The sequence below is a fragment of the Hydra viridissima genome, unplaced genomic scaffold, assembly GCF_058129835.1.
Source record: "Hydra viridissima isolate aposymbiotic clone 2 unplaced genomic scaffold, HvirCarnegie_v1 scaffold_5, whole genome shotgun sequence".
NCBI lineage: Eukaryota > Metazoa > Cnidaria > Hydrozoa > Anthoathecata > Hydridae > Hydra > Hydra viridissima.
Window position 1 is genome coordinate 19,668,505 of NW_028324304.1, and position 22,579 is coordinate 19,691,083.

Consider the following 22,579-nt stretch of genomic DNA (forward strand, 5'->3'; position numbering starts at 1 on the left):
TCTAAACGAAAAGTTAATTTTTCAGTTGATGAGTTGAAAGTTGCAGGAGATGAAAATTTTACTTCATAATGTATATTTTTGATTTTTAAAGATTATTCTCGCTTCGTAAGCTAGCCGAAATGACATGCTTCTAAAACTTATCTTTTAAACTTATCACTAAATAAAGTGAATATAAGGGAACATAGATTGTATTGGTGGTGTTTTGTAAGCAAAAGTGTGTTTTGGTAAATCTCTCACATCCATTTAAAAATTTTTGTAATCTTCATTTTCATATTCGTTACATTTATTAATTTTTTTTGACAAGAAGTTTTTATTAAATCAAAGATGAAACTGAAGACGATGATCTCATTTTGCTTCTTTATATTGATTCACTTTTATTTGTTGTTTTTTATTATTATTATTTTAGAAAGAAAAAAAAGTTGTTACAATAATAGTTTTTTAATTATTTTGTATTTAGTTAACATAAATTTACAATTAGTCTTGTTATAGTTTTTTTACTTTAATTAAAAATAAAGCTGAACAAAATACAAATTTATAGTGAAATTTTTAAAATTTTCTATGTATTTTTAAACCTTATAGTTTATAAAATTTTTGAAATATACAATTATTTCAAAAATTATTTAATGAGGACATTGAGCAATTTTCCCCACTTTTATACAATACTTTGTTAGTAAAGATTTTAGAAGATTTTGGTCATTTTTTTTGGATTTTTTTTTTAGGGACCATGTTAAGCAAGTTTAAGAGTAAAAATTTAAAGGGAAACTTTTTAACAATCGCCAACTCTTTCAATCAGCAACGATATTTTTCATGAAGAATTTTTACCCCGGAAGAAAATTTAACTTTTTTTTTCAAAATTTTAAAATGGTTTGATACTGTGGATATTATTACTGCTGATGTCTGATCGATGATTATCAAGCTGAAGACATTCAAACGATCAAAAAATAGAGAGAAAACCATTAGATAATTAGAGAAAAAATGATTGCGTTCAAAAAGAAGTTGTTTTCATTCCGTTAATTTAGGATTCACTTTCAGCTTCCTTACGAAAATACAGAAAAAATTTATAGAGAAGTTTTATACATTTGATTGTAATGTGTGCTTTGTCTAACAACATGAACTTTTTGTCAATTGTTGAATCAATTTTCTTGAGTAAATGACTTTTCTTTGCCTTCGTTCATTGTATGTAACTATGAATTAGGGGATTGCATTTTTTCTCCCAAAATTGATTTAATGTGGTGTTTGTTTAGATCATTTCATGACTTTTTTTTTTTCAGCTAAAAAAAAAAAGTTCTGAAAAGTAAACGACAATAGGTTTCATAACAGAAATGGAAAAAGGCGTGGTGTTAAAAAACTTTCAAGATGGATCAATCATCATAGATACGTTGCATTTGAAGGCAGAGGTAACCTAATAGATATTTTTTAAATAGTTGACGAATTAATCACCTTATTTTTGATAGGGGTTACTTTTATACCAACGCTTATCAAAAATCATTATTGACATCTTAAACCTGACAAATCAAAGTGAGTCAATCTCACTCTCGCAATTTTCTAGAAATTACAGAATAAGTCCTGTGAAATAATTTTGAAGAACGACAATTTTCCTGATCACAATTTTCCTTTTCTTGTCTGAAAAATATCGGCTTTAGGATTGTTGCAAGAGTGTCATAAGTATGGTGTAATATTGTAACGCACTATCAATGCTGATTAGATCTCTTTAACATCCAAAAGGACACAAAATTATGAATCTCTATCACGATATGAGCATTAAACTAAAATGCATACGAAAAATTGATAAATATTGAAACTCCAAGAGAATGATGACTCAACAATTACAATTTTAACCAAATAACTAATATATATATAAACCAAATAACTAATATAAATATATAAACCAAATAACTAATATAAAGTATTATAAACAAAAAAAATATTAAGTAATAAAAAACCAAAAAAACTCAACCAAAAAAATTTCTATAAACCAAGATTATTTTTATGAAACTAAAAAATATCAACTGTTAAAAAACAAAAAATGCTATAACACCTATAAAATAATAATTGTTATAAAACAAAAAATATTATAAAATCAAAGAATATAAATTGTTATAAAACAAAAAATATTAACTGCTATAAAATAAATATTAATCATTATAAAAACAAAACAAAAAAAAATTTATAATGCTATAAGATAAAAATGTTTCAAAGCCAAAAAAATATAAAAAAAAAACAAAAAATATTAACTATTATAAACAAAAATATAACAAAACCAAAAATATATTATAATAAAACCAATAACAACTATTATAAAACCAAACAATATCAACTGTAATGAAAGAAAAATCTTATTATAAAACCAAAAAAGATCGTTATAAAACAAGAAATAAAATTTTAAAACTAAAAAAATATTATAACAAAACCAAGATATGTTAAACGTTATAAAACCAAAAAATATTAACTGTTATAGACAAAAATATTAATATAAAACTAAATCATATGTTATAATAAAACCAAAAGAAAATTATTATAAAATCAAAAAATGTCAATTGTAATGAAAGAAAAATATCATTATAAAACCAAAAAATATTACTATAAAACCAAAAAAGATTATTTGTTATAAATCAAAAATATTATTATAAAACCAAAAAATATTAACTGTTACAAATAAAGATATTGTAAAATTTATCATAAAAAAACCAAGAAAAATTATTAAAAGAATAACTGTTATAAATAAAAATATTATTGTAAAATTTAAAATAATAAAAACAAGAAAACTTATTAAAAGAAATATTAAATGTTATAAACAAAAATATTAACGTGCGTGTAATTGATTCGTAGAATTTATAAAACAAGAATTTATAAAACAATTTATAAAACAATGTACCCAAATGATACTAAAACAGAAAAACGACAATTACAAGCATGAGTCACCTGTATATCATATAACACAGTTCCTATTTTTAGACATGATTTATTCTAAACATATTTGCATGTTAACAAAATAATTCTACGAATCAATTACACGCACGTTATTATAAAATACATCATAAAAAAACCAAGAAAAATTGTTACAAGACCAAAAAATATCAATTGTAATGAAAGAAAAATATTATCATAAAACTAAAAAATATTAATAGATATAAACAAAAAAAAATATTATAAAACCAAAAAATAATTACTTGTTATGAAACAAAAGATATTATTTGATATAAAATAAAAAATATCAATTATTACAAAACCAACAAAAAATTTATATTGCTGTAAAACCAAAAAATATTAAGTATTATAAAGTAAAAAACGCTATTACAATAACAAAATATTTTAAGTAATATAATACTGAAAAATTTAAGAATTAGAAAACCAAAAACAAAAAAACAAAAAAATTAACATAAAAGAAATATAATAGAAAAATTAATATAATAGAAATGTTAAGTATAATGTTAATAAATATTAAAAATATAAACCAAAAAATGATAAAAAAACAAAAATATTTTTTAAAAAATATTAAAACCAAAATAATTTAAGTATTCAAATAAACTAAAAACTTTAAGTGAATTTAAACCACCAAAATATTAAGCAATTTTTTTTTAAGCTTTTATTTAAAAAAAGGTTAATCTATCTGTTGTATCCCCCTCTACTCCCCAGTAAACAAATAAATTTATCAAACACAGAAAAAATGAAATAGATAGCACAATTAGGAAAAATAACTTTATAAGAGGGTTACAAATATCATATCCCCTTCTAACCACTAACTGGGGATATATATATATATATATATATATATATATATATATATATATATATATATATATATATATATAAATACAACTTTGTCAAATTAAAATGCAACTAAATCAAAAACAAAATTCAAATGAACTTGATTTTAAATCTTCCAAAATTTAACAAGACTGCTTTCTTATATAACTGAACATTTGAATATTAAATTTAAAATTTAGAACCTATTAAGCTTGTTTGGTCAAGCTCCAGGATTTAGTATAGTATATAATGTTTAGGCATAAAACACCAGTGTTTGGAATGTCAGCTACCTTATAGGAAAAGTAACAAAATCACACACATTAGAAGTTTTAAACACATTCACCTTTGTCTCATTATCATCTTCAAATGAAAATAATATAAATATGAACATATATCTTTTTTTTGCTTTGTAAACTATCAAAAAACAGACTTTTAAAAGAGTTAAAATATAGGTCAAATAGTTATTATAATGTATTCAGATATACATACATATATACACATATACACAAATAAGATATTATAAAATGTACATAAATGTAGAGAAAAAAGTTATAGAGGTAAAGAATAAAGTTAAGTGTAACATTTTAGGTAAAAATGATAGAGTGACTTCAAAAACAGATTCTTGGATCTAAGGATAAAATATGTTTTTAGGGTGTACGGAAGGGTGTTCCAAGAGAGGATACACTGATATGTAATAGGATTTATTCCATTTTTAGTTGTCTATTTTTGTGGGATGGTTAAGTTGTTAAAAGTGACTGATCTTAGGTTATACCCACATGTTGTCCTACAATTAACGTAGTTAAACTTCAGTGACTTTCCAGAAATGTGAGATAACTCAAGATCAGAAATATTAGAGAAAGGAAAAACTGTTTTTGTACAGATAAGACAGTACCAGCTATTTAAAGTTTTGATTTTTTCATGTCAATTTGTCAACTCTATTACATTTTATGTGTATCCACTTGTCACATAGATTTTAGCTACCCCTTTAAGGCATATGCCACAAGGTTGTTTCAAGGTTTTTGTATATATATATATATATATATATATATATATATATATATATATATATATATATATATATATATATATATATATATATATATATATATAAAGTATTAACCTTTCAGTTGTATAGTTTTAAAACACACATTAAAAATTTTTTTAAGTACTCTGATGTAAAAAGGTTCTAAATATTCACTTTATACTTTATAAAAGTGAGATACTTAGAAAGTTACAGTAGAGTATACTTTTAGAATCACAAAATCTCTTTTACTACCTTCTCTATCCTGTATAACCATGTATATGATCAACATCTAAAGAAGCCATGATCAAATGCTTATCATCTTGTGGTGATATGATGCTTAACTGAGCTCACAAAACTTTTTGTCTTTAAGTCAAGAGACAAAAAGTGATAAATTTGGTTATTCTAATGGTAAAGGATTTTTGTTTACAAATTGCAGTATCTTCATATACATATATTCTCCTTAGATAAAATTGAAACTCAGTCTTGCATATACAATATACACTTACATACCATCCCATTTCAAATTTATGTTCAAATGGAACTTAAATTTATTATCCATAGTTATTAACTCTGATATGCAGTTTAAAACTTCCATTTTATTAGAGGAAAACACTACTGTGTCAACTAAACTAAAGTATTCACTCGAGACCCTTCATATTTCCTCCGTGGCACAGAAATTCCTTCTAAAGTTACACTTTTTCTAACACATTTTAAAAGATTCAAATGAAAAATCCTAAATGATTTCTTTCATAGTACTTGTGAAACAAAGTAATGTCTAGATGCAAAGTCCATAAAGACCTTGTTGAAGAAATTTGTCTTTTTCAACTAGATAATCATTCTGAAGCAACTAAAAGTTACATGTTTACTAGAAGTAGTTTTACAAACACGATTTGCTTTACATCTTTAACTTACACTGTCGGTTCGGTGAGTAATGACCCAGCCTCAACTGTTTAATTTCGAACCGTACGCATGCGTAGTTTCAAAAATTGTTTGTTAAAAGGAACTTTGTAACCCGTAACATTACAAACGCAACGCCTAAATGGAATTGTTTAAATGAATTTGTTGATTTTCCTTTTTTATGACGTTGCCACTCATTACATCATAAATTTCTATTTTTAAACACCTTTTGTACTTTGATTTAAATATATAGTGACTGATGATTGATGAGACATGAAATAATACGCATCCAGGAATTCTTGTTTCAAAAAGTTCTATATTTCAAAAGTATATACAAACTATATATAAATGTAAAAGAAGTCATATAAGACATCTACCAACGTTGATACAAATTCCATAGGATGTCTAACGAACTTTTTGTCGGAGGTACTGCAAACAGTTTGTGTGTTTGTGTGCGTGTGTGTGCAGGCGTGGATCTAAGGGGTGGCCATTGTGGCAATGACCATATAGTTTAAATTTAACGGCAGCCAAGTTGGTTTTGAGTTTTTTCCCTTAAGGAATATCCCTAAAAATTTAAATTTGTCTGCCGTAATTTACGAATTTTGGCTATAGAGATTACTGCCATGGCTACAACGGTTCTTATTATACGTTACCGACGTTTTATTCAATCAATAAATGCTATGAAAAAATATCAAAGTATCAGTCTTTTATCGAAATTTAAACCGTGAAAATAAAATTTGGCCACACAGTTACAAATTCCTGGATCCGCGCGCGCCTGGTGTATGTGTGTGTGTGTGTGTGTGTGTGTGTGTGTGTGTGTGTGTGTGAGTGTGTGTGTGTGTGTGTGTGTGTGTGTGTGTGTGTGTGTGTGTGTGTATTTCTTACAATAAAATTACCAATAATATTCCATCCATATTTAAATTCAACTTTCTGTATTTGTTTCTTAGTATAACAAAAAAACAAACTTGTTTATGTAATAATACCTTTGTCAACTTCCTCGGATCGGATTGAATATCCTTTTCTTACCCTAAAAGAAATTTGAACTCCTTTCCAAATCTTTTTCTAGGGACCAATTCAGTTGTTTGTTCAAATGTTTGATTTTGTTAAATCACTTTATCAAATCTTAACCGAATAAAAGAAAAGATTTTTGTTGATTAAACTTTTAGATCCAGAAAAGTTCAAAACTTTCAAAGAAAGATGATGATGATGATGATAATCATGATTATGATCATGATCATCATCATCACATAAAAATCACCGAAATATAGTATTCTTGCAGATTCATAAACAATTATAATGTATCTTAAAATCATATCAATTTAATACTATGATAAAGGTTTTAAAAACCAAACCAACAATTAATAACAATTGAATAATCGAAAATCTGTTCGAAGCAATTAGGAGTTTATCGAGAGAGTTGACGGGAGATCTACCATTTTGAGTATTGGTGTTAATTCCCGCGGCTTTTAGTGTGAAACGTTTAATTGATTGAATAAACATTAAACGAAAAGGGGTTTTATGGCATTTAATAATTGAAAAGCTTTTCAATGCCCGAAAAAAAATCCACTTTGCTTTAAGTGTATTCCATAACTTTTTATCTGAAAAGATGGACAAGTACATGTGCTTCTTTAATTTCTCAAAAACTTTGTATTTATTAAAGGTTTAAAAAAAAAAAATCCAAGAGCAAATTAAAAACTTTAACGGCCATCGAAATTTGAATGAAAATACACATTGAAAAATCATTTACCTATGGTTTCTAAAAGTACACGAGACCTTGTAAAAAATTATAATAACTGAAGAGGTACACTTCAATATTAATAAATGACTTTTAAACTTTGGATTGTACTTTATGTCCTATTTAACCCATTAATCCTCGAATCTTTTCTTTAATAAAAAGGTAAGCACTCTCATTTAAAAATAGATTGCACTTTTTATTATAAATGAGATGATTTGCAATTAATTATAATATATTACTTGCCATTTTTTAAAAAAAAGTTAATTATCACCATGACAACTGTAACAACACTCACGTTGTACTCCAATCCCTCTAAACATAAATCAATCGAACCGTTTTACACAAACGTAATTCAGACCTTCAGTTTAAACATTTAAATTGGCATCAACTTTTTGTCTCTAATTTCTACATTTAATAATGCAGCCTTACTAAAAAACTGTTTTACCCTTTGTTTGAAGTTTTCTATGCATATGGATAAGTTCTAGTGAATCATAACAATATCTTTCAGTAAATCATCTATTACAGAGTTATAAGATCTCAGTATCCCTACAGTCTCCTAATTTATATCAATATTAAAAGCTACTTTCTTAATAAGATAACGAAGAAACTTTACACTCTTTAAATTTCTTTATGTTCTTAAGCAATCCTTAAGAATTGCAGTTTAATATTTATTTGTGGAGTTTAAATGCAGCTGAACTATATAGATTTACAGTTCCTTAACTGCTTTTTGTGAAACTGCTAATGTATAAATATTTTAGCAAAGATTTAAGTTTCAATAACAATCTAAGTGGAGGATAGTCGTTGCGATCCGTCAATGTTCGGAAGGTCTAGGTTTTTAGTCATTTTCAGGGAAGGCGTCACTAAACTGTTGCTGAAGTATGGGGAGCTAACTCCAATACTTCGGTTTTGGACCATAGAAAAGAAATGTTTAATCACCGTAAATACTCAGCTCCCCAAATGATCTTTGCTCATGGATACTAAAACTGTCTTAAAGCAATTAACAGACACCATTTACGGTATATTTACAAACGAATTATTTTCGAACTCTCCCTAAAAATCGTTATTCGAATATTTGTTATTTTCATAAACGGTATCAACTTTCCAAACATTCAAATCGATTTGTCAAACTTCCTATTTATCAAACTCCAGCAGCTCTCTGAACTCAGCTCAACCGTTATTCTTATAAAGTTTAATAAAAGAGTGCCTCTTAAATTGCAACTGTTTTTCAATACTGTGTACATTCTTGATAGATACACACAAAGTACGGTGTCTACTCTTCTCTACTTACTTTATGTGCTACCAACCTTTACGTAATATTTATTTGATTGTTAAATACATAAATTTGATGTAACATGCTTTGCTAACCTATGACTTCAGGCAACTCATTGCAACAAGCAACGATGTGTTGGATCCATAGTCGTTCCTGACCAACAAAAGCTAGGTGAGCCAGAAGCGTCATCAAAAGTTAAAGAAGAAGCACTGAATTTTCTTGAAGAATATTTTCAGTCAATACAATGGTATATATTTTCAAAGTACTTTAAATGCAAAGCTCTTAAAACAATGTTTTCCAAACGCCTATTTTAAGAAATAAAATAGTGTTGGTTGAGCTTTATAAATTATTTTTCTTAAAAACATTTAAGCGTCAATACACCACAAAGCAGAGAGCGTGTCGCTGAAGTTGTGAAAGAAATTGACAAATGTGGATCCTATGAGTTGACTGAAAAAGAGCTTACCTATGGTGCTCGTCTTGCTTGGAGAAATGCATCACGCTGCATTGGGAGAATTCAGTGGAAAAAACTGCATGTGTGTTTAAAGTTTTTGCAATTTCTTTATTTATTTTACTTAAAAGGCATAGAAGATGAAGATATTTTTATCTTTTGATGTTGTTAAACCAGAAAAGGTTGTTTTATCCAATAATCTGACGGTAAAAGAATTAAATATCTTTGGTTTCATTTTGTTTTGATATTTTAAGTATTAATCATTGTTTTTATTTTGTATTATTCTTATGAAGCTATTTATCACAGTTGCCATAATTCTATTTAAATTTATAAGGGTAAACTCACTTATAATTTCAAAAAAAGTGTTTTGTAATGGTTCTTTTCTTTCTTATTTATTTATACAAACAAATGAAAAAAAACTAAAAACAAGCAAACAGATTGTAATAGTATTTTGTGTGTATTATGTTTTACCATTTAGGTCTTTGATTGTCGCCATGTAACTAACACACAGCAAATGTTTGAATGCTGTTTACAGCATCTTCGGTTTGCAACTAATAAGGGGAGTGTTAGGTGAGTGAGTTTTTAAGTTTACTTTTGTTGTCCTGGTAATAGCTCCTATGCATATAAAGTCATATTTTGAATACATTTTTATTTTGGCATTTAAACATCTTAGCTTAGCAATACAATTTAATATGTAAAAGAAAAAAATAAAGATGTTTTGTGTAATTTTATCTTTATTTGGGTTTTTTGATTTCAAATGCAAATAAGTGTTGAAAACTTCTTACTGGTACGTAATATGTGTAACATTTTATATATTGAAAGGGCTGCAATTTCAGTTTTTCCTCAACGAAGAAGCAGTTGTGGGGATTTTCGCATCTGGAATGCGCAGCTGATAAGATATGCTGGGTATAAGCAAGATGATGGGACAGTTATTGGCGATCCGTCAAGTGTAGAAATCACAAAAGTAAGATTTTAATACTTTTTTAAAGATATGCTAAGAAATGTACTTTTGCATTGAAAGAAATACGGATTCAAAAGAAACAATGCCATTCATATTTCTAGATAGCAGAGAGTCTGGGTTGGATTGGTAAAGGAACAAAGTTTGACGTACTTCCTTTGATCATTCAAGCAAATGGTGAAAATCCAGAAATGTTTGAAATCCCAAAAGAATATGTTCTTGAAGTGAATATTCAACATCCAAAGTATTGTAATTATAAAAATAGTTTTGTATCTTTAAAGTTGTACTTTTTGAATAATTTAAGTTTACACCTAACAAAGTTTTCATGATTATTTTTGATTAAACTGCATTCTCTCTCTCTTTTTTTTCACTTCTGATCTTTACTACTGAGCCATTAAAATGTGCTTGTTAATTGAAATTTATATCATAAAAACATTTGCAAGATGAAAACAAAAATAGGAAAATGAAAATTTCAAAGTAAAGATAATCTTTGTAATTGTTTTGTTTTACAGACATAGAGAATTAGACCAATTAGGTTTACGATGGTATGCTATACCTGTTATAAGCAACATGGCTTTAAGCTGTGGTGGATTGACTTTCACTGCTATTCCTTTTAATGGATGGTATGTAATGTTTCTATATTGGCTAAAAAGTGTCTTTTTAATTGCTAATTCTTTGCTTCTTTATTTTCGTTTTCGATCTTCAATATGAATCTTTTTTTTTTTTACTAAATTTTTTTTACTGACATTAGTTTTTCATCTATAGTAACTTTGATCCGTTATTTAATCTGTCTTAGCTTTTGATCTGTTTAGGTACATGAGCACAGAAATTAGTGTAAGGAATTTTGGTGACGAGAGCCGGTATAATCTGTTGAAGGTTTGTTATTAAGTGATTTTCTCAGGTAGATATTATTTAAAATTAGTTTTTTAACCTTAAAAAATGATATTTTAGTATTGGTTTTTGTTGATTATCTGATAAACATAATGTGAGGAAAACCAGGGTTTGCATTTAGGAGCAAACTTTTTATGTCCTTGTTATATTATCTAGATGTTCCTTATCTTTTTCTAATTTAATTGAAAATTGTATTTATGTAGTGTGCTCAGGTTTATAAAATTAGGCTTGGTAGAATGCTGATGGTTTAATTGGAAGTTATTTTTGGGATTGGTATTTATATTTTAATATCATATATTATCTTGAAAGATAGTGCAATATAGAAAGGAAAAGTAAATCTCAAAATGTTATTCTAAACATGAGTTAAAGATAACCTTTTATTGATATAACTTCAAAATAAAGAATATTTAATGGAGAATAAATTGTCTAAATTTGCAATGAAAACTTGGATCCCTCAATAAGTTTCAATAAACTAAATTATGCTGTGACAAGTTTGTTAATTTGAAATGACTCCAAAGGCATAATTACCTTAGATGATTTATGAAAATGACTCCAAGGGCATAATCACCTTAGATGACCCTTGAGAAAACCAACATCTGGAGGGACAGATTTTCTCTTACTTCCTCAGTAGACCACATACTGTTGATAGTTAGTGTATGACCATTGAGGGAACAAAGACAGAAATGTTATTTAATGATAAGTTGTTTACATGCAACTGGTGTCCATTTGCAATTTGCAATTTTAATTGCCCTGTACAAGCATTCCTACAATAAAATTTAGCAGTTTTTTTATAAAACAAACTTTTTAAATGCATCTAAAATTGTTTAAACAAATCTTTGGATGCAAAAGAAAAATATTTTTGTGAAAATTTTTTGCAATCAAAGCTCCCTATTTAAGCTAAATAATTTAAAGTATTAAATGAAAATGTACTAAAGTTACAACATAAGTTATGAGCATCAGTTTTATATAGAAAACATTTTCATTATGAATAAGTTGCAGTGTTCTCATGTAATAGGATTATGAATTTTCTTCACAATAAAAATGTACTGACCTAGTTAATGTCTTATTAAAAAATTTGCATAAAAAACATTTTTCCTTATAAAAATTGAACAAAGCAAAATTAATGACAATAAAATTTTTAAGTAGATTAAAATAGATAAGATTGATACAATTGTGTTAAACAGGGATTTTTTTTCAGAACTTCATTTTTATAATACAATATTAGTTTTGATATTTTTTATTAAACAAAAAAAACGGACAAAAAATAGTATGAATATTGCATTATGCATAATTCTCTCTAGCCAACAGCAAAATTGCTGGGTTATAATACATCTTCACACATATCATTATGGAAAGATCGTGCCATTATAGAATTAACCACTGCAATAACGCACAGTTATCAGGTATTTCATTTCACAGAGAAAATCATTTAAAATCTTGATGGTTTTTATTTTAATGTTTGTTTAAAAAATGTAAAGAGTTAATTAATTAAAAGACAACATTAATTAATTGCTTTAGTTTATTTGTAAAAAAAAAAGACGTTTTCAGTTTCTATTTGTGTAAGTGTATAATTGATTTTTATATTGAGGCAGCAGGAGTGACCATGGTTGATCATCACAGTTCAGCTGAGTCGTTCATGAAGCATTTTCATCAAGAAGTACCACTTTGAATTAGACTTTTTTCCTTCAACTTTAAGTTGATAGTTTTTACTATCTAACGCCAAAATTAAGCATCATCATATATTTTGCTGATTCAGTTTCATGCAGACTTTTTCTATTGTTTTTGGCAGTTGAAAAAATCCATGAGAAATGTTTTACCATTTTTAGAATAAATTGCGTGGAGGTTGTCCTTCCGACTGGGTGTGGATAGTCCCACCGCTATCTGGGTCAACGTGCCCTGTGTTTCACCAGGTGATATGAAAAGCTATGAAAAGTCAACATATTTATTCAGTCAATGATGATCATTTGATTATATATTGATATACTTACAATGTAATTATGTTTTGACATTTGGTTTTTTCAGGAGATGCTTAACTATAAATTGAAACCTGCCTATGAGTATCAAACTGACCCATGGAGAAGTACTAAGACTGTTTTGAATCAGTTGGATGTTGACAAGAAACGCAAGTTTAAACAATTGGCTAAGTATAAATTATCCCTTTATATCATGCTTCTTCTTCTTCTTCTGTCACAATTCCTTCTACCTCTATGCCTCTCTTTCATCAATATGTTAATGTTTATAAATCTTACTTTATTTAGTTTTGTCAAATTGTCCACTGATCTCATGAGCAATATTGTGGCTAAGCGCCATAAAGTTACTATTTTATATGCAAGCGAATCAGGTAAAGCGGAAGCGTTTGCATACACTTTGCATGAACTATTTCTGAATGCGTTTAACTCAAAAGTTGTTTGCATGGACCAGTATAATGTTGATCAATTGGAAAATGAAAAATGCATCTTTGTAGTTGCAAGTACTACAGGAAATGGTGAAGCTCCTGAAAATGGAGAGGTCTGATTTTGTCTTGTTGTTTGTATTTTTCATGTACTATTTCTTCTAACTTTTATCTAATCATAACTTCAAATTTTTCCAGATAAAATACCCATATTTTATTCAAAGACATTTTGATATGATGTATCTATTGTTACATATTTTTTATTTTTAGGCATTTGGTAGGAAGTTGTATGAAATGGTTTATCCATCTGAGAAGTTAGTAATTTTTTCAACTCTCTGTTTAATGGTTGAGAGTTCTGAAAGAAGAATTGGAAGTATAAAATCATTTCCGTGGTGTATTAAAACAGCTTATGAATGTAGATCTCTTACACTTTAGGGCAACAGCAATTAGTGGGATTCATCACCCTCAAAATAAAGAAAGTCCTTCTTTTAATGAAAGCATTCCAATTCTGTAGGTTTATTTTTAAGTATATGCTTATCTAGCATGCATCACACCACATGATCATCTGTCATAGGAGTTTTACATAATCTTGTCATGTTCAAAGTTTTTTTTCTTTAATATCTATTTTTACAAAAAAAGTTTCTTTACACATATAAAAGTTATTTCTTGGATTTCTTAAAATCTGAAAAAGTTTTTCTCTTACTAGACTTTAAGTTCTGAATTTCCAATTTGTTTAAAAAATTTTAATATCTGGTTTTTATTACTTTTTTTCTGTTAACATTCAATTTAGTTTTTTTAACTTTTAAAAATTTGATTGTTATTTTTGTTTTTCTACTTTTAATAACCATTATGATTAAAAACTTAGTTGTTATTAGTCACCAGATATTTGGGAGTCTTAGTAAACTGTACCATATTTAGACAATCTTATCTGTTCTTACCCATGCATAGTTTGTAAAGGTATTCATTTATACCCTTATATCTGAATGGGTTTTTTGGGTTATTACCCGTTTTGTTATGATAGATATTTGTTGAGGCTTGTAAGCTGCCATATGAATTACAAAACATAAGTTAAAATACAAATTCATTCAAAATTTACTCACAAACACAAACACACAGAAGTATTCCTAATCAGAGTCTGAGGAAGAGGCAGAGAAAGATCAGTGGCATAGCAAATTTGTTAGGGTCCTGGGTTCAAGTTTTTTTAGGGGCCTTCACTGTCCTGTGGCTAGTTAATGACATACTTAAGAAGTTTCTTATGTATTTGACACAAATGAACTGCAGTAAAAAAGCTGCTGTAAATGGCATAACAAGAATTATTCAAGATATAGTTAATCATTGTTATAACTTTATTAAATTTGTTTGAAATAGTTTTTAAAAGTCAAAAAATCTTGCTTTCTAGCTTTTTCATTAACAAAATCTCTAACAATTATATATCAATCAAGCTCTTAAAAGTACTCTTTCTTCAATGCTCAGAGTCAAGCCAAGTCACTTAAACATTTTTATGTCGTACATTATTGCAAAAATGTTTTACTAGTTTAAGCTTCAAAAAGCCTTGTTCATCAGAGGCCACAGAGATAAGCAAAGTTAAAAGAAATTACTAATGCAGTTGCTAAATCTGGAAAGCTGGACATCAAATTGAGCTCCATTATGGTGTCTTTGAGTTCCTTCACACTGTTGCTCATTTCTGCTTTTATAATCTATTTTTGGCACACACATGAAAGGCCAAAACTTGGCTTAGAAGGTCATCAGAAACATTGTCTTTGTAATTTTCAAAAAACACTGCAACAAATTTTGAGAACTTTTCATCAGAAGAATATGCTAAATTTTTTGGAAATAGAAACCGGAAATGACTTATAACATGTTGCAGCAATCCAAATCATCTCTTCATCTGAGTGAGACAAATATCTACAGTAGGAATATAAACAGTTACCCTGAAACGACCTTCTGCTGTTTCAAGGTGTTCATCGCTGGTCAGCTCGCCAAATAAGTTTAACTGAAATCCTTTTCCTTCTGTCTTGAAATTGCATAATCCACCTTCCATTTGGATGAAAATATTCTAGCCTCTTGGTACACATTTTGAAAATCCTGTTGTAGAGTTGAGCCGAAGTTTTGAGTTTTTCCAGCTGCATCCATAAGTTCAAGCATATGGAAAGGTCAGCATTTTTTTCCTCTGCAACAATTTTGATGACCGCGCATGCACAGAATGAAGAACTTTCTCCCAAAATTTGTTTTTCCTAGTCTTGAGCTGAAGGCTCATAAAAGAACCCAACATTGTGCACTTCCTCCAAAGTAAACATATATTTGTTGAACATTGCTGAAGAGAGTTTTTATTTCTGCTCATGATGTAGCAGAAAGAACTATGTATCATTAAATCTAACTCAAAGTTTTGTATAAGTTATTATGCATAAATACTAAAACATTTTCAGAAAAATTTCAAAATCCCTTAAAGTAGCATATATTATACCCATAAATACTTAATTAAAAATCCATAAAAACTTCTTTGTATCTGCTGTACTCTTTTTTAACAGGTAATATTTGTACATGCCATATGTAATAATATAAAATAAGGCAGTATGTTCTTTAGTGTCTTGTACATAAGAGGTATGTTCTTTAGTGTCTTGTACTAAAGAGGATGCTTGTTTTTTTGCATATGTTGAGGATCATTTCACATTCAACTGAGTCACAGACCATGGTTTTGAAGCCTACCTCATGAACAAGAAAAAAATGTCAAACTCCAGTTGTTGACCATCAAACAACATGTTTAATGCTTTGGAGAGGATATTTTGCAATGTCCTTGGGTTGGGAATGGGTAATCTAAGAAAGGACAACTGTCTCTGGCAATCACCAGCTTTAAGCTCATCAAAGGACTCTCTATGGACATCTGAAGTCTAAAAAAATTCATTTCAAATATTACATAAAGTATATCAAAATTAAAATAAATTAAAATAAGTTAAAAAAGTATCAAATGATTTTGTGTAAATCTCAAACATTGATGAGAAAGTCATGTTAAATGTATGTAAAAACAAATATATGCCTGCATATCATTGCATCCACCCATATCCGCCCATTAATGATATATCTACCTATATAAACTCATGAAACACAACTTTGATGCAGTTGGATTTATTCTCTCCTTGCTTTGAGAAGTAATTCCAAATACCAGAAACAAGTGACATGATGAAAATTTAAGAAAGCAAAATAGTTGTTAAATGTTTGAAAAAAAAAACTTTAATTGACTTTCCAAAAAATTATGATTCTTGCCAATAACTTATATTAAGCTTTTTTCAAAAGCTGAGGCTCCAAATTAGAATTCCCAGGGCTGAGTGAGTGAAAAAACTGAGGGGTGAAGAAACTCTCAATGAGAAAAGCTTTAATTAAAAAAAAAAAAAGTTTGAGTACATAAAAAATCTATGTAAAATAACAGGAAAAGAGTTTATTATGAGGGGAAGCAAAGTAAATAACCATAAATGCCTGTTTACAAGTACATATGATTAACAATGGAATAAATAGGCCTGATGTATGGTTAAGCAAAATTAATCATACTCATTACCTGTTGAATATCTTATGAATAGCTATCATTAATTGTTATACTGTTGATACTTATTTTAATTACACAGATATTTTCATTTTTTATTCAGTTTCTCTGTATTTGGTCTTGGCTCAAAGGCTTACCCTTATTTTTGTGCATTTGCTAAGTCACTTAACAAACTGCTAAAAGCAATTGGTGGTGAGGAGATTTATCCGATTGGAGAAGGAGATGAACTTTGTGGTCAAGAGCAAGCATTTAGGGCATGGTCACAAGGTTGTTTTAAGGTAAATTATTGAATTAATTTGTTTTGAAACTATTCTTGAACTAATTTTTCAATTGCATGTATACAATAATATGTAAAAATTGTTCTTTAATTAAATTTGAAGTTACATGTGTAAAATGGAAAATTGTGTGATGGTGATATATTAAAACACATGAAATCTAAATTGGATGACACAAACCAAACTAAATTACTTATGTCTGAAATAGACAGAAAATAGCTGCTATTCCAAAATGATGGTTGATTCCTCCAGATATGGATCAACCATCTTCAAAAGAGATCAGGAGCTTACTGGATAATAGTGCAAGTCACAGATCAGAAACAGCGTAACCTGAACAGTCAGCAATATGAGCCGCGCTTCTGCAGCATAACTGCTCTATTCAATGTTAAAGGAATCAGCTACAATCCAAATAAATGGCACATATTCATATGTAGTTCATATAAAGATTAACTGATATGAATTATGGGTGTTTAAGTGAATTGTAATTACCTTGAAACAATTTTTTAAAGATGTTTTAGTTATTGATGCATTATTTAATTATAAAGAAATGCTGTAACAAGTTTGCTCAATTTAGTACATATTTAAACTTTTGACATAACAAATGAAAAAATTAATGAATAAAGTTATTGATATAATTTAAAATAGGCAACATGCGAAGCATTTTCAATACAAGCAAAGAGTCAATCAAAGACTTCTCCCCAACTCTCAACTGATGATTTTCACATAGTATTTCCCGAATCATTTATGATAAGTTCTCTGGACAAAGGTGTTCTTATTTTTCCTTTAAAGAGCTAAAAGTTTTAATTTTTAAAAATGATAAAGTTATATTTCTAAAGGATACCATTTTAAACATGGCATTTGTTTCATTTTTAGAACTCATAAAATTTCATCGAAAAGCAATTGAAACATGCAAAATAATATCAGTAAGCAACTTACAAACAAAAGAATCAAAGTAAGCTCTGTTTCTAATTTGATTTAAAAATTAGTTTTTAGCTTCAAATTACTGCTCATTAAGGTTCAGTATTCTACTCATTTTATCATAAAAAGAAAGAAAGGTAGTCATTTAATTTCGCTGGAAGCACAAATGCATGAGAAATATTTTGTGAGTTGTTTTATTAAATAGTTGTTTTATGTAATAGCTTTGTAGAACTTACAGAATCTTAGAAGAGTAGAAAGATATTTACTCACTTAAAAGAAGATCGAATTAGTGTCACTTCATAAGTTACAGATTCTTGAAAAAAAAATTTGAATTCTGGGTTGGTTTTAACATATTTTGTTACCTATACAACAAAATATATGAATTTAAAGATGGTGATGGTGATGCATCTATTGAAGAAATTTAAACCTAAATTTCACATTCAGCACAAAGCTTAGAAAACTATTACCTCTTGCATTTTGAATATTTTTCTGTACATTTTTTTCTAATTTTTTTCATAAAAAACAGTTTTGCATTATTTATTTACGTTCCCTAACAGAATTGGTTAAAAACTCAAACAATCCCTATAATTTCACTTGAATTTTTAGTCGTGTGACAAATTTGGTGCGCATTGATAAGTTACATAATAAAGAGCTGTCATACTGTCCAGGAGATAACTTAGGAATATATGCTTGTAACAACATGGAGCTGGTTGACAGGTTGATTTGCCGTGTGACCAACAATAAGCTTACATCTTCAACTGTAGTGGACTTAGTAACGAATGAAGATATGAAGAAAACGGAAGGTGCATGCTTTATGTATTTTAATTTTATTTTTTATTTGCTTTAGATTGTCTTTTGCAAAAATATTTCAAACTTCTTGAAATTTTCTCAGGTGTGTTCTCCAAAAGCCAAATGTCTCTATGGAAACGCTTGCCTCTTCCTAACACGTTAGGTCGAATATTTGGGTGGTTTCTTGATATAACCACACCACCCTCCATGAAGTTACTTGAAGTGTTTGCTAACAGATGTAAAAATCAAAAGGAAAAAGCAATGCTTACGAAGCTTGCAAGAGTAAATGGCTTCTATTGTAACTCATTCCTAGTTTTTGTGTCTTTTTCATTTTTATGTCTGTTACTTTTGTTTTTTATTTTCTATTTTTGTTATTTTTTATTTGTAATTTTTAATTTTCTCTGAAAAAGTGTGTGGATTGATTTTATTTTGTTCATTTTTTAAAAGTTGTTTTTATGTCTTTTTTTATAGATCAGTAATATTTATGAAGATTGGAAACACTCTTCGTATCCAAACATAGCAGATGTTCTTGAAGAGTTTTCTTCAATTGAAATTGATTTTGTGTTGCTAGCAAACGAACTACCACTTCTCAAACCAGTAATGTTTCCTTCATTTCTAACTATCTTTAACTAAAACTTAAAAAATGTTTGCCAAATATCAAATTAAAAAATATTTAATTTCGTGCTGTTTTGTTGTTAATACATGAACTTCTTGTATTTGTTTTAGAGATATTATTCCATATCTTCATCTCCAGATGTGTATCCAAACGAGATTCACATAACAGTAGCGCTCATCAGCTATTCTGTTAATGGTAATTTGTGAATGTGATATTTTCATGATAAGAAAAATGCATGATTTCTAAGATGAAGATGTTTTCTGCATTTTATGGATTTTATCATTGTTAGAAATTCCTCATAACGGTGTGTGTTCATCATGGCTTCATTCAAGAAACGCTGGGAATGAAGTTTACTGTTTTATCAGAAAGTATTTTTCTCTTGATAGCTTTTTTTCATTTTTAGTGTGGAAAATTTGCAGTTAAATAAATTCATTCATATCTTTATTTGGCATAAAAGAACAGGCCATAGAATCTATTGATTCTGATCGATCATTTCTGATGTTTTTGTTTTATAACTTGATTTGATTTTAAAAATTTAAAAATTGGAAAGCTGTTCTGTTAGCTTATATTTATGGTTTAGTTTCAAAAATGGTTTTATCATCAAAGATAGATAATTTAAGCTCATCTAAAATACTTTTATGAAAGTAATATTGCATTTTTATAAAACCCTCATATATTTAACTTTTCATTCACTTTCCTTATATTTAAGTTCTGTCATTTTAGAACTCCTACCTTCCATATGCCATCTCACCCTGCTACTCCTATGATAATGGTGGGACCTGGGACTGGAATTGCACCATTTCGATCTTTCTGGCAGCAGAGAATGTTTGATAAGTCGCACCAGAAGGAAGTAGAATTTGGTGAAATGTTTTTATTCTTTGGATGCCGAAACAAATATCAGGATAATATTTATGGTTCAGAACTGGAGGATGCAAAACATCAAGCACTAACTGAAGTGTTTGTGGGATGCTCTAGACAACCTGAAGAGCGAAAGGTTTACTTTTCATTTATCATCATTGTTATTTTCATTATAATAATAATAATTATTATTATTATTATCATGATTATTATTATTATTGTTGTTATTATTATTATTATTATTATTATTATTATTATTATTATTATTATTATTATTATTATTATTATTATTATTATTATTATTATTATTATTATTATTATTATTATTATTGTTGTTATTATAATTATTATTATTACTATTTTTATTATTATTATTATTATTTTTATTATTATTATTATTATTATTATTATTATTATTATTATTATTATTATTATTATTATTATTATTATTATTATTTATGTTGTTAGTGTTGTTGTTATTGTTACTGTTGTTATTCTTATTATTAGTATTTATTATTATTATTACTTTCATTTTTATTATTGTTATTATTATTAGTATTATTATTTGTTTTGATTGATTCATTTGTTTTCATCCTTATGTTCAGTGAAACGTTTTTGACTTGTGTAAATATTGCATATTTCGTGCGAATTTTTATCCAGAATATTTTTAACATATTTACTCTGCTTACTATTTTTCTATTGTTTATTCCATTTGTTTCCTTCATCATTTTAGACTTACGTTCAAGATTTGTTGAAAGCCAACTCAAAGTTGGTATTGGAATATTTTCTGAAAAAAGAAGGGCACGTTTATGTGTGTGGTGACGTTACTATGGCATCAGACGTTCAAAAAACCATGTTGGGCTTGATCAAAGAAAGTCTAAAATGCGGTGAACAAGAATGCAAAAGTTTAATTTATGATATAAAGGTCAGTTTTATTTTAAGGATGTTAAAACGTTTTTTCATTAACCAAACTTGTTTTTTTTATAATTTTAGTGTTGCAAAATTGAACATGCGCTTTCTGAAATCGAAAATTTGTTACCATGAGCATTTTATTAAAGAATCTTCCTTTTTTTATGACGTTAGAAGAATGGGCGCTACCATGAAGAAATATTTGGTGTTACATCAAATATAAGAAACGTAACATCACGTGTTAGATCGGTGTTGAACAGGTTTTAATTTTCTTTTTAAACTATTTTCAATGCTTGCTCACCAACCTCGTAAATGAATTTCCCAATGTCACATGTTTTTATATTTATATTTCTATGCAATTTATTCAGATACAAAGAAATTAAAGAACCTTGCAAATCAAGTGACGAGAAAATTAAACTCAAACATATTCACAGTTCAAACAAGATGACTTGACAGATTCTTTTGCGTTTAGATGGAATTTAATCCACTAATCGATGCAAGTGTTTTTTGAACTTTTTCTTAATCGACATGAATTTTTATTTTAAAAATTTTTATATTATCAGCCGACGCACTTTCCTGTTGCTTAGGCGAAAATAATTTTTTGAATTTGTTTTTTAACTGTGTCTTATATTTCAGAATTCTCTTTATTCATTTCTTTTTGTTTTCGTCTGTGTTTTGCTTTTCTGTGTGGTTTTATAGTGTGTTCAGAAAACATTTTGATGAATTTTATAGTAAATTACTTATATTTAAATATTTTGACTCAGGCAATGCTATGAGTTTTTTCACATTGAATGTTTTATTTTTGTTTTGCGCGAAGCTATATTTCATTGGGATTTTAAGAGGGATGAAAAATCGTGAAACGTTTTAAGAAATAAGCTGTGATTAATTCTTTCAGATAGAAAAGATTTTAAAAGAAAACAACAGCATAAAAAATTATTTAAATATTTTGCATTTAAAAGGTTTTTTATACTGCGTTAGACTGTAGTAAAAAAAAAAGTTAAAAAAATAGAAAAAAAAATTAACTGTTAATTTATTTGGTCAAATTTTTTACTTAATATGAATTTGAAAAAAAGTTAAAAAATAGAAAGGTAGATTTATTTAAGTGAGCGGATTGTTTACCTTCTACAATTTCATTTCCACCTGATGGATGTTCATTTCCACCTGATGGATGTTCAAGAGAATTGGTTTAAAACCGTCGTAAACATGTTAAGAAATTCAATTTCACTGATGATTAAATTCGAAAGCCTCCGCTAAGAAAAACGTTAACAAATATGGATCGTCGATTTGTTAGAACGTTAAGAAAGTTTCTTTTTTGAC

At 27.8% G+C, this 22,579-nt stretch overlaps 1 protein-coding gene across 8 annotated transcripts; it reads left to right on the forward strand.

Annotated features, from left to right (window-relative positions):
- Positions 1 to 1,271: 1,271 nt before the first annotated feature.
- On the forward strand, positions 1,272 to 22,047 carry LOC149889235 (nitric oxide synthase 1-like). 8 transcript variants are annotated; one of them, XM_090087782.1, is made up of 27 exons: positions 1,272 to 1,397; positions 8,781 to 8,920; positions 9,044 to 9,206; positions 9,600 to 9,691; positions 9,958 to 10,085; positions 10,184 to 10,323; positions 10,592 to 10,702; positions 10,892 to 10,955; positions 12,272 to 12,373; positions 12,559 to 12,627; positions 12,797 to 12,880; positions 12,993 to 13,114; positions 13,229 to 13,478; positions 13,633 to 13,676; positions 13,798 to 13,872; positions 17,001 to 17,175; positions 17,818 to 17,938; positions 18,046 to 18,124; positions 18,697 to 18,893; positions 18,983 to 19,161; positions 19,351 to 19,476; positions 19,606 to 19,690; positions 19,785 to 19,863; positions 20,219 to 20,489; positions 21,087 to 21,278; positions 21,437 to 21,522; positions 21,631 to 22,047. In XM_090087782.1, exons 6-27 carry the CDS (start codon positions 10,271 to 10,273, stop codon positions 21,713 to 21,715), a joined length of 2,649 nt encoding a protein of 882 aa, XP_089943908.1. In that variant the 5' UTR covers positions 1,272 to 1,397; positions 8,781 to 8,920; positions 9,044 to 9,206; positions 9,600 to 9,691; positions 9,958 to 10,085; positions 10,184 to 10,270; the 3' UTR covers positions 21,716 to 22,047. The 8 variants fall into 8 exon arrangements, 7 of the variants coding, with proteins under 7 accessions (XP_089943908.1, XP_089943905.1, XP_089943909.1 ...); XR_016452572.1 differs by having other exon boundaries at positions 1,273 to 1,397; positions 9,944 to 10,085; positions 19,785 to 19,859; XM_090087779.1 differs by having other exon boundaries at positions 1,273 to 1,397; positions 9,944 to 10,085.
- The last annotated feature ends 532 nt before the right edge of the window (positions 22,048 to 22,579 follow it).

Bases quoted from the DNA above. Each gene is read 5' to 3' on its own strand.
- LOC149889235 (XM_090087779.1), top strand. From the start codon at position 1,323: ATGGAAAAAGGCGTGGTGTTAAAAAACTTTCAAGATGGATCAATCATC. The intron at 8,921-9,043 runs GTATATATTTTC...AAAACATTTAAG, and splicing joins TATTTTCAGTCAATACAATG to CGTCAATACACCACAAAGCA. The intron at 12,881-12,992 runs GTGATATGAAAA...TGGTTTTTTCAG, and splicing joins CGTGCCCTGTGTTTCACCAG to GAGATGCTTAACTATAAATT.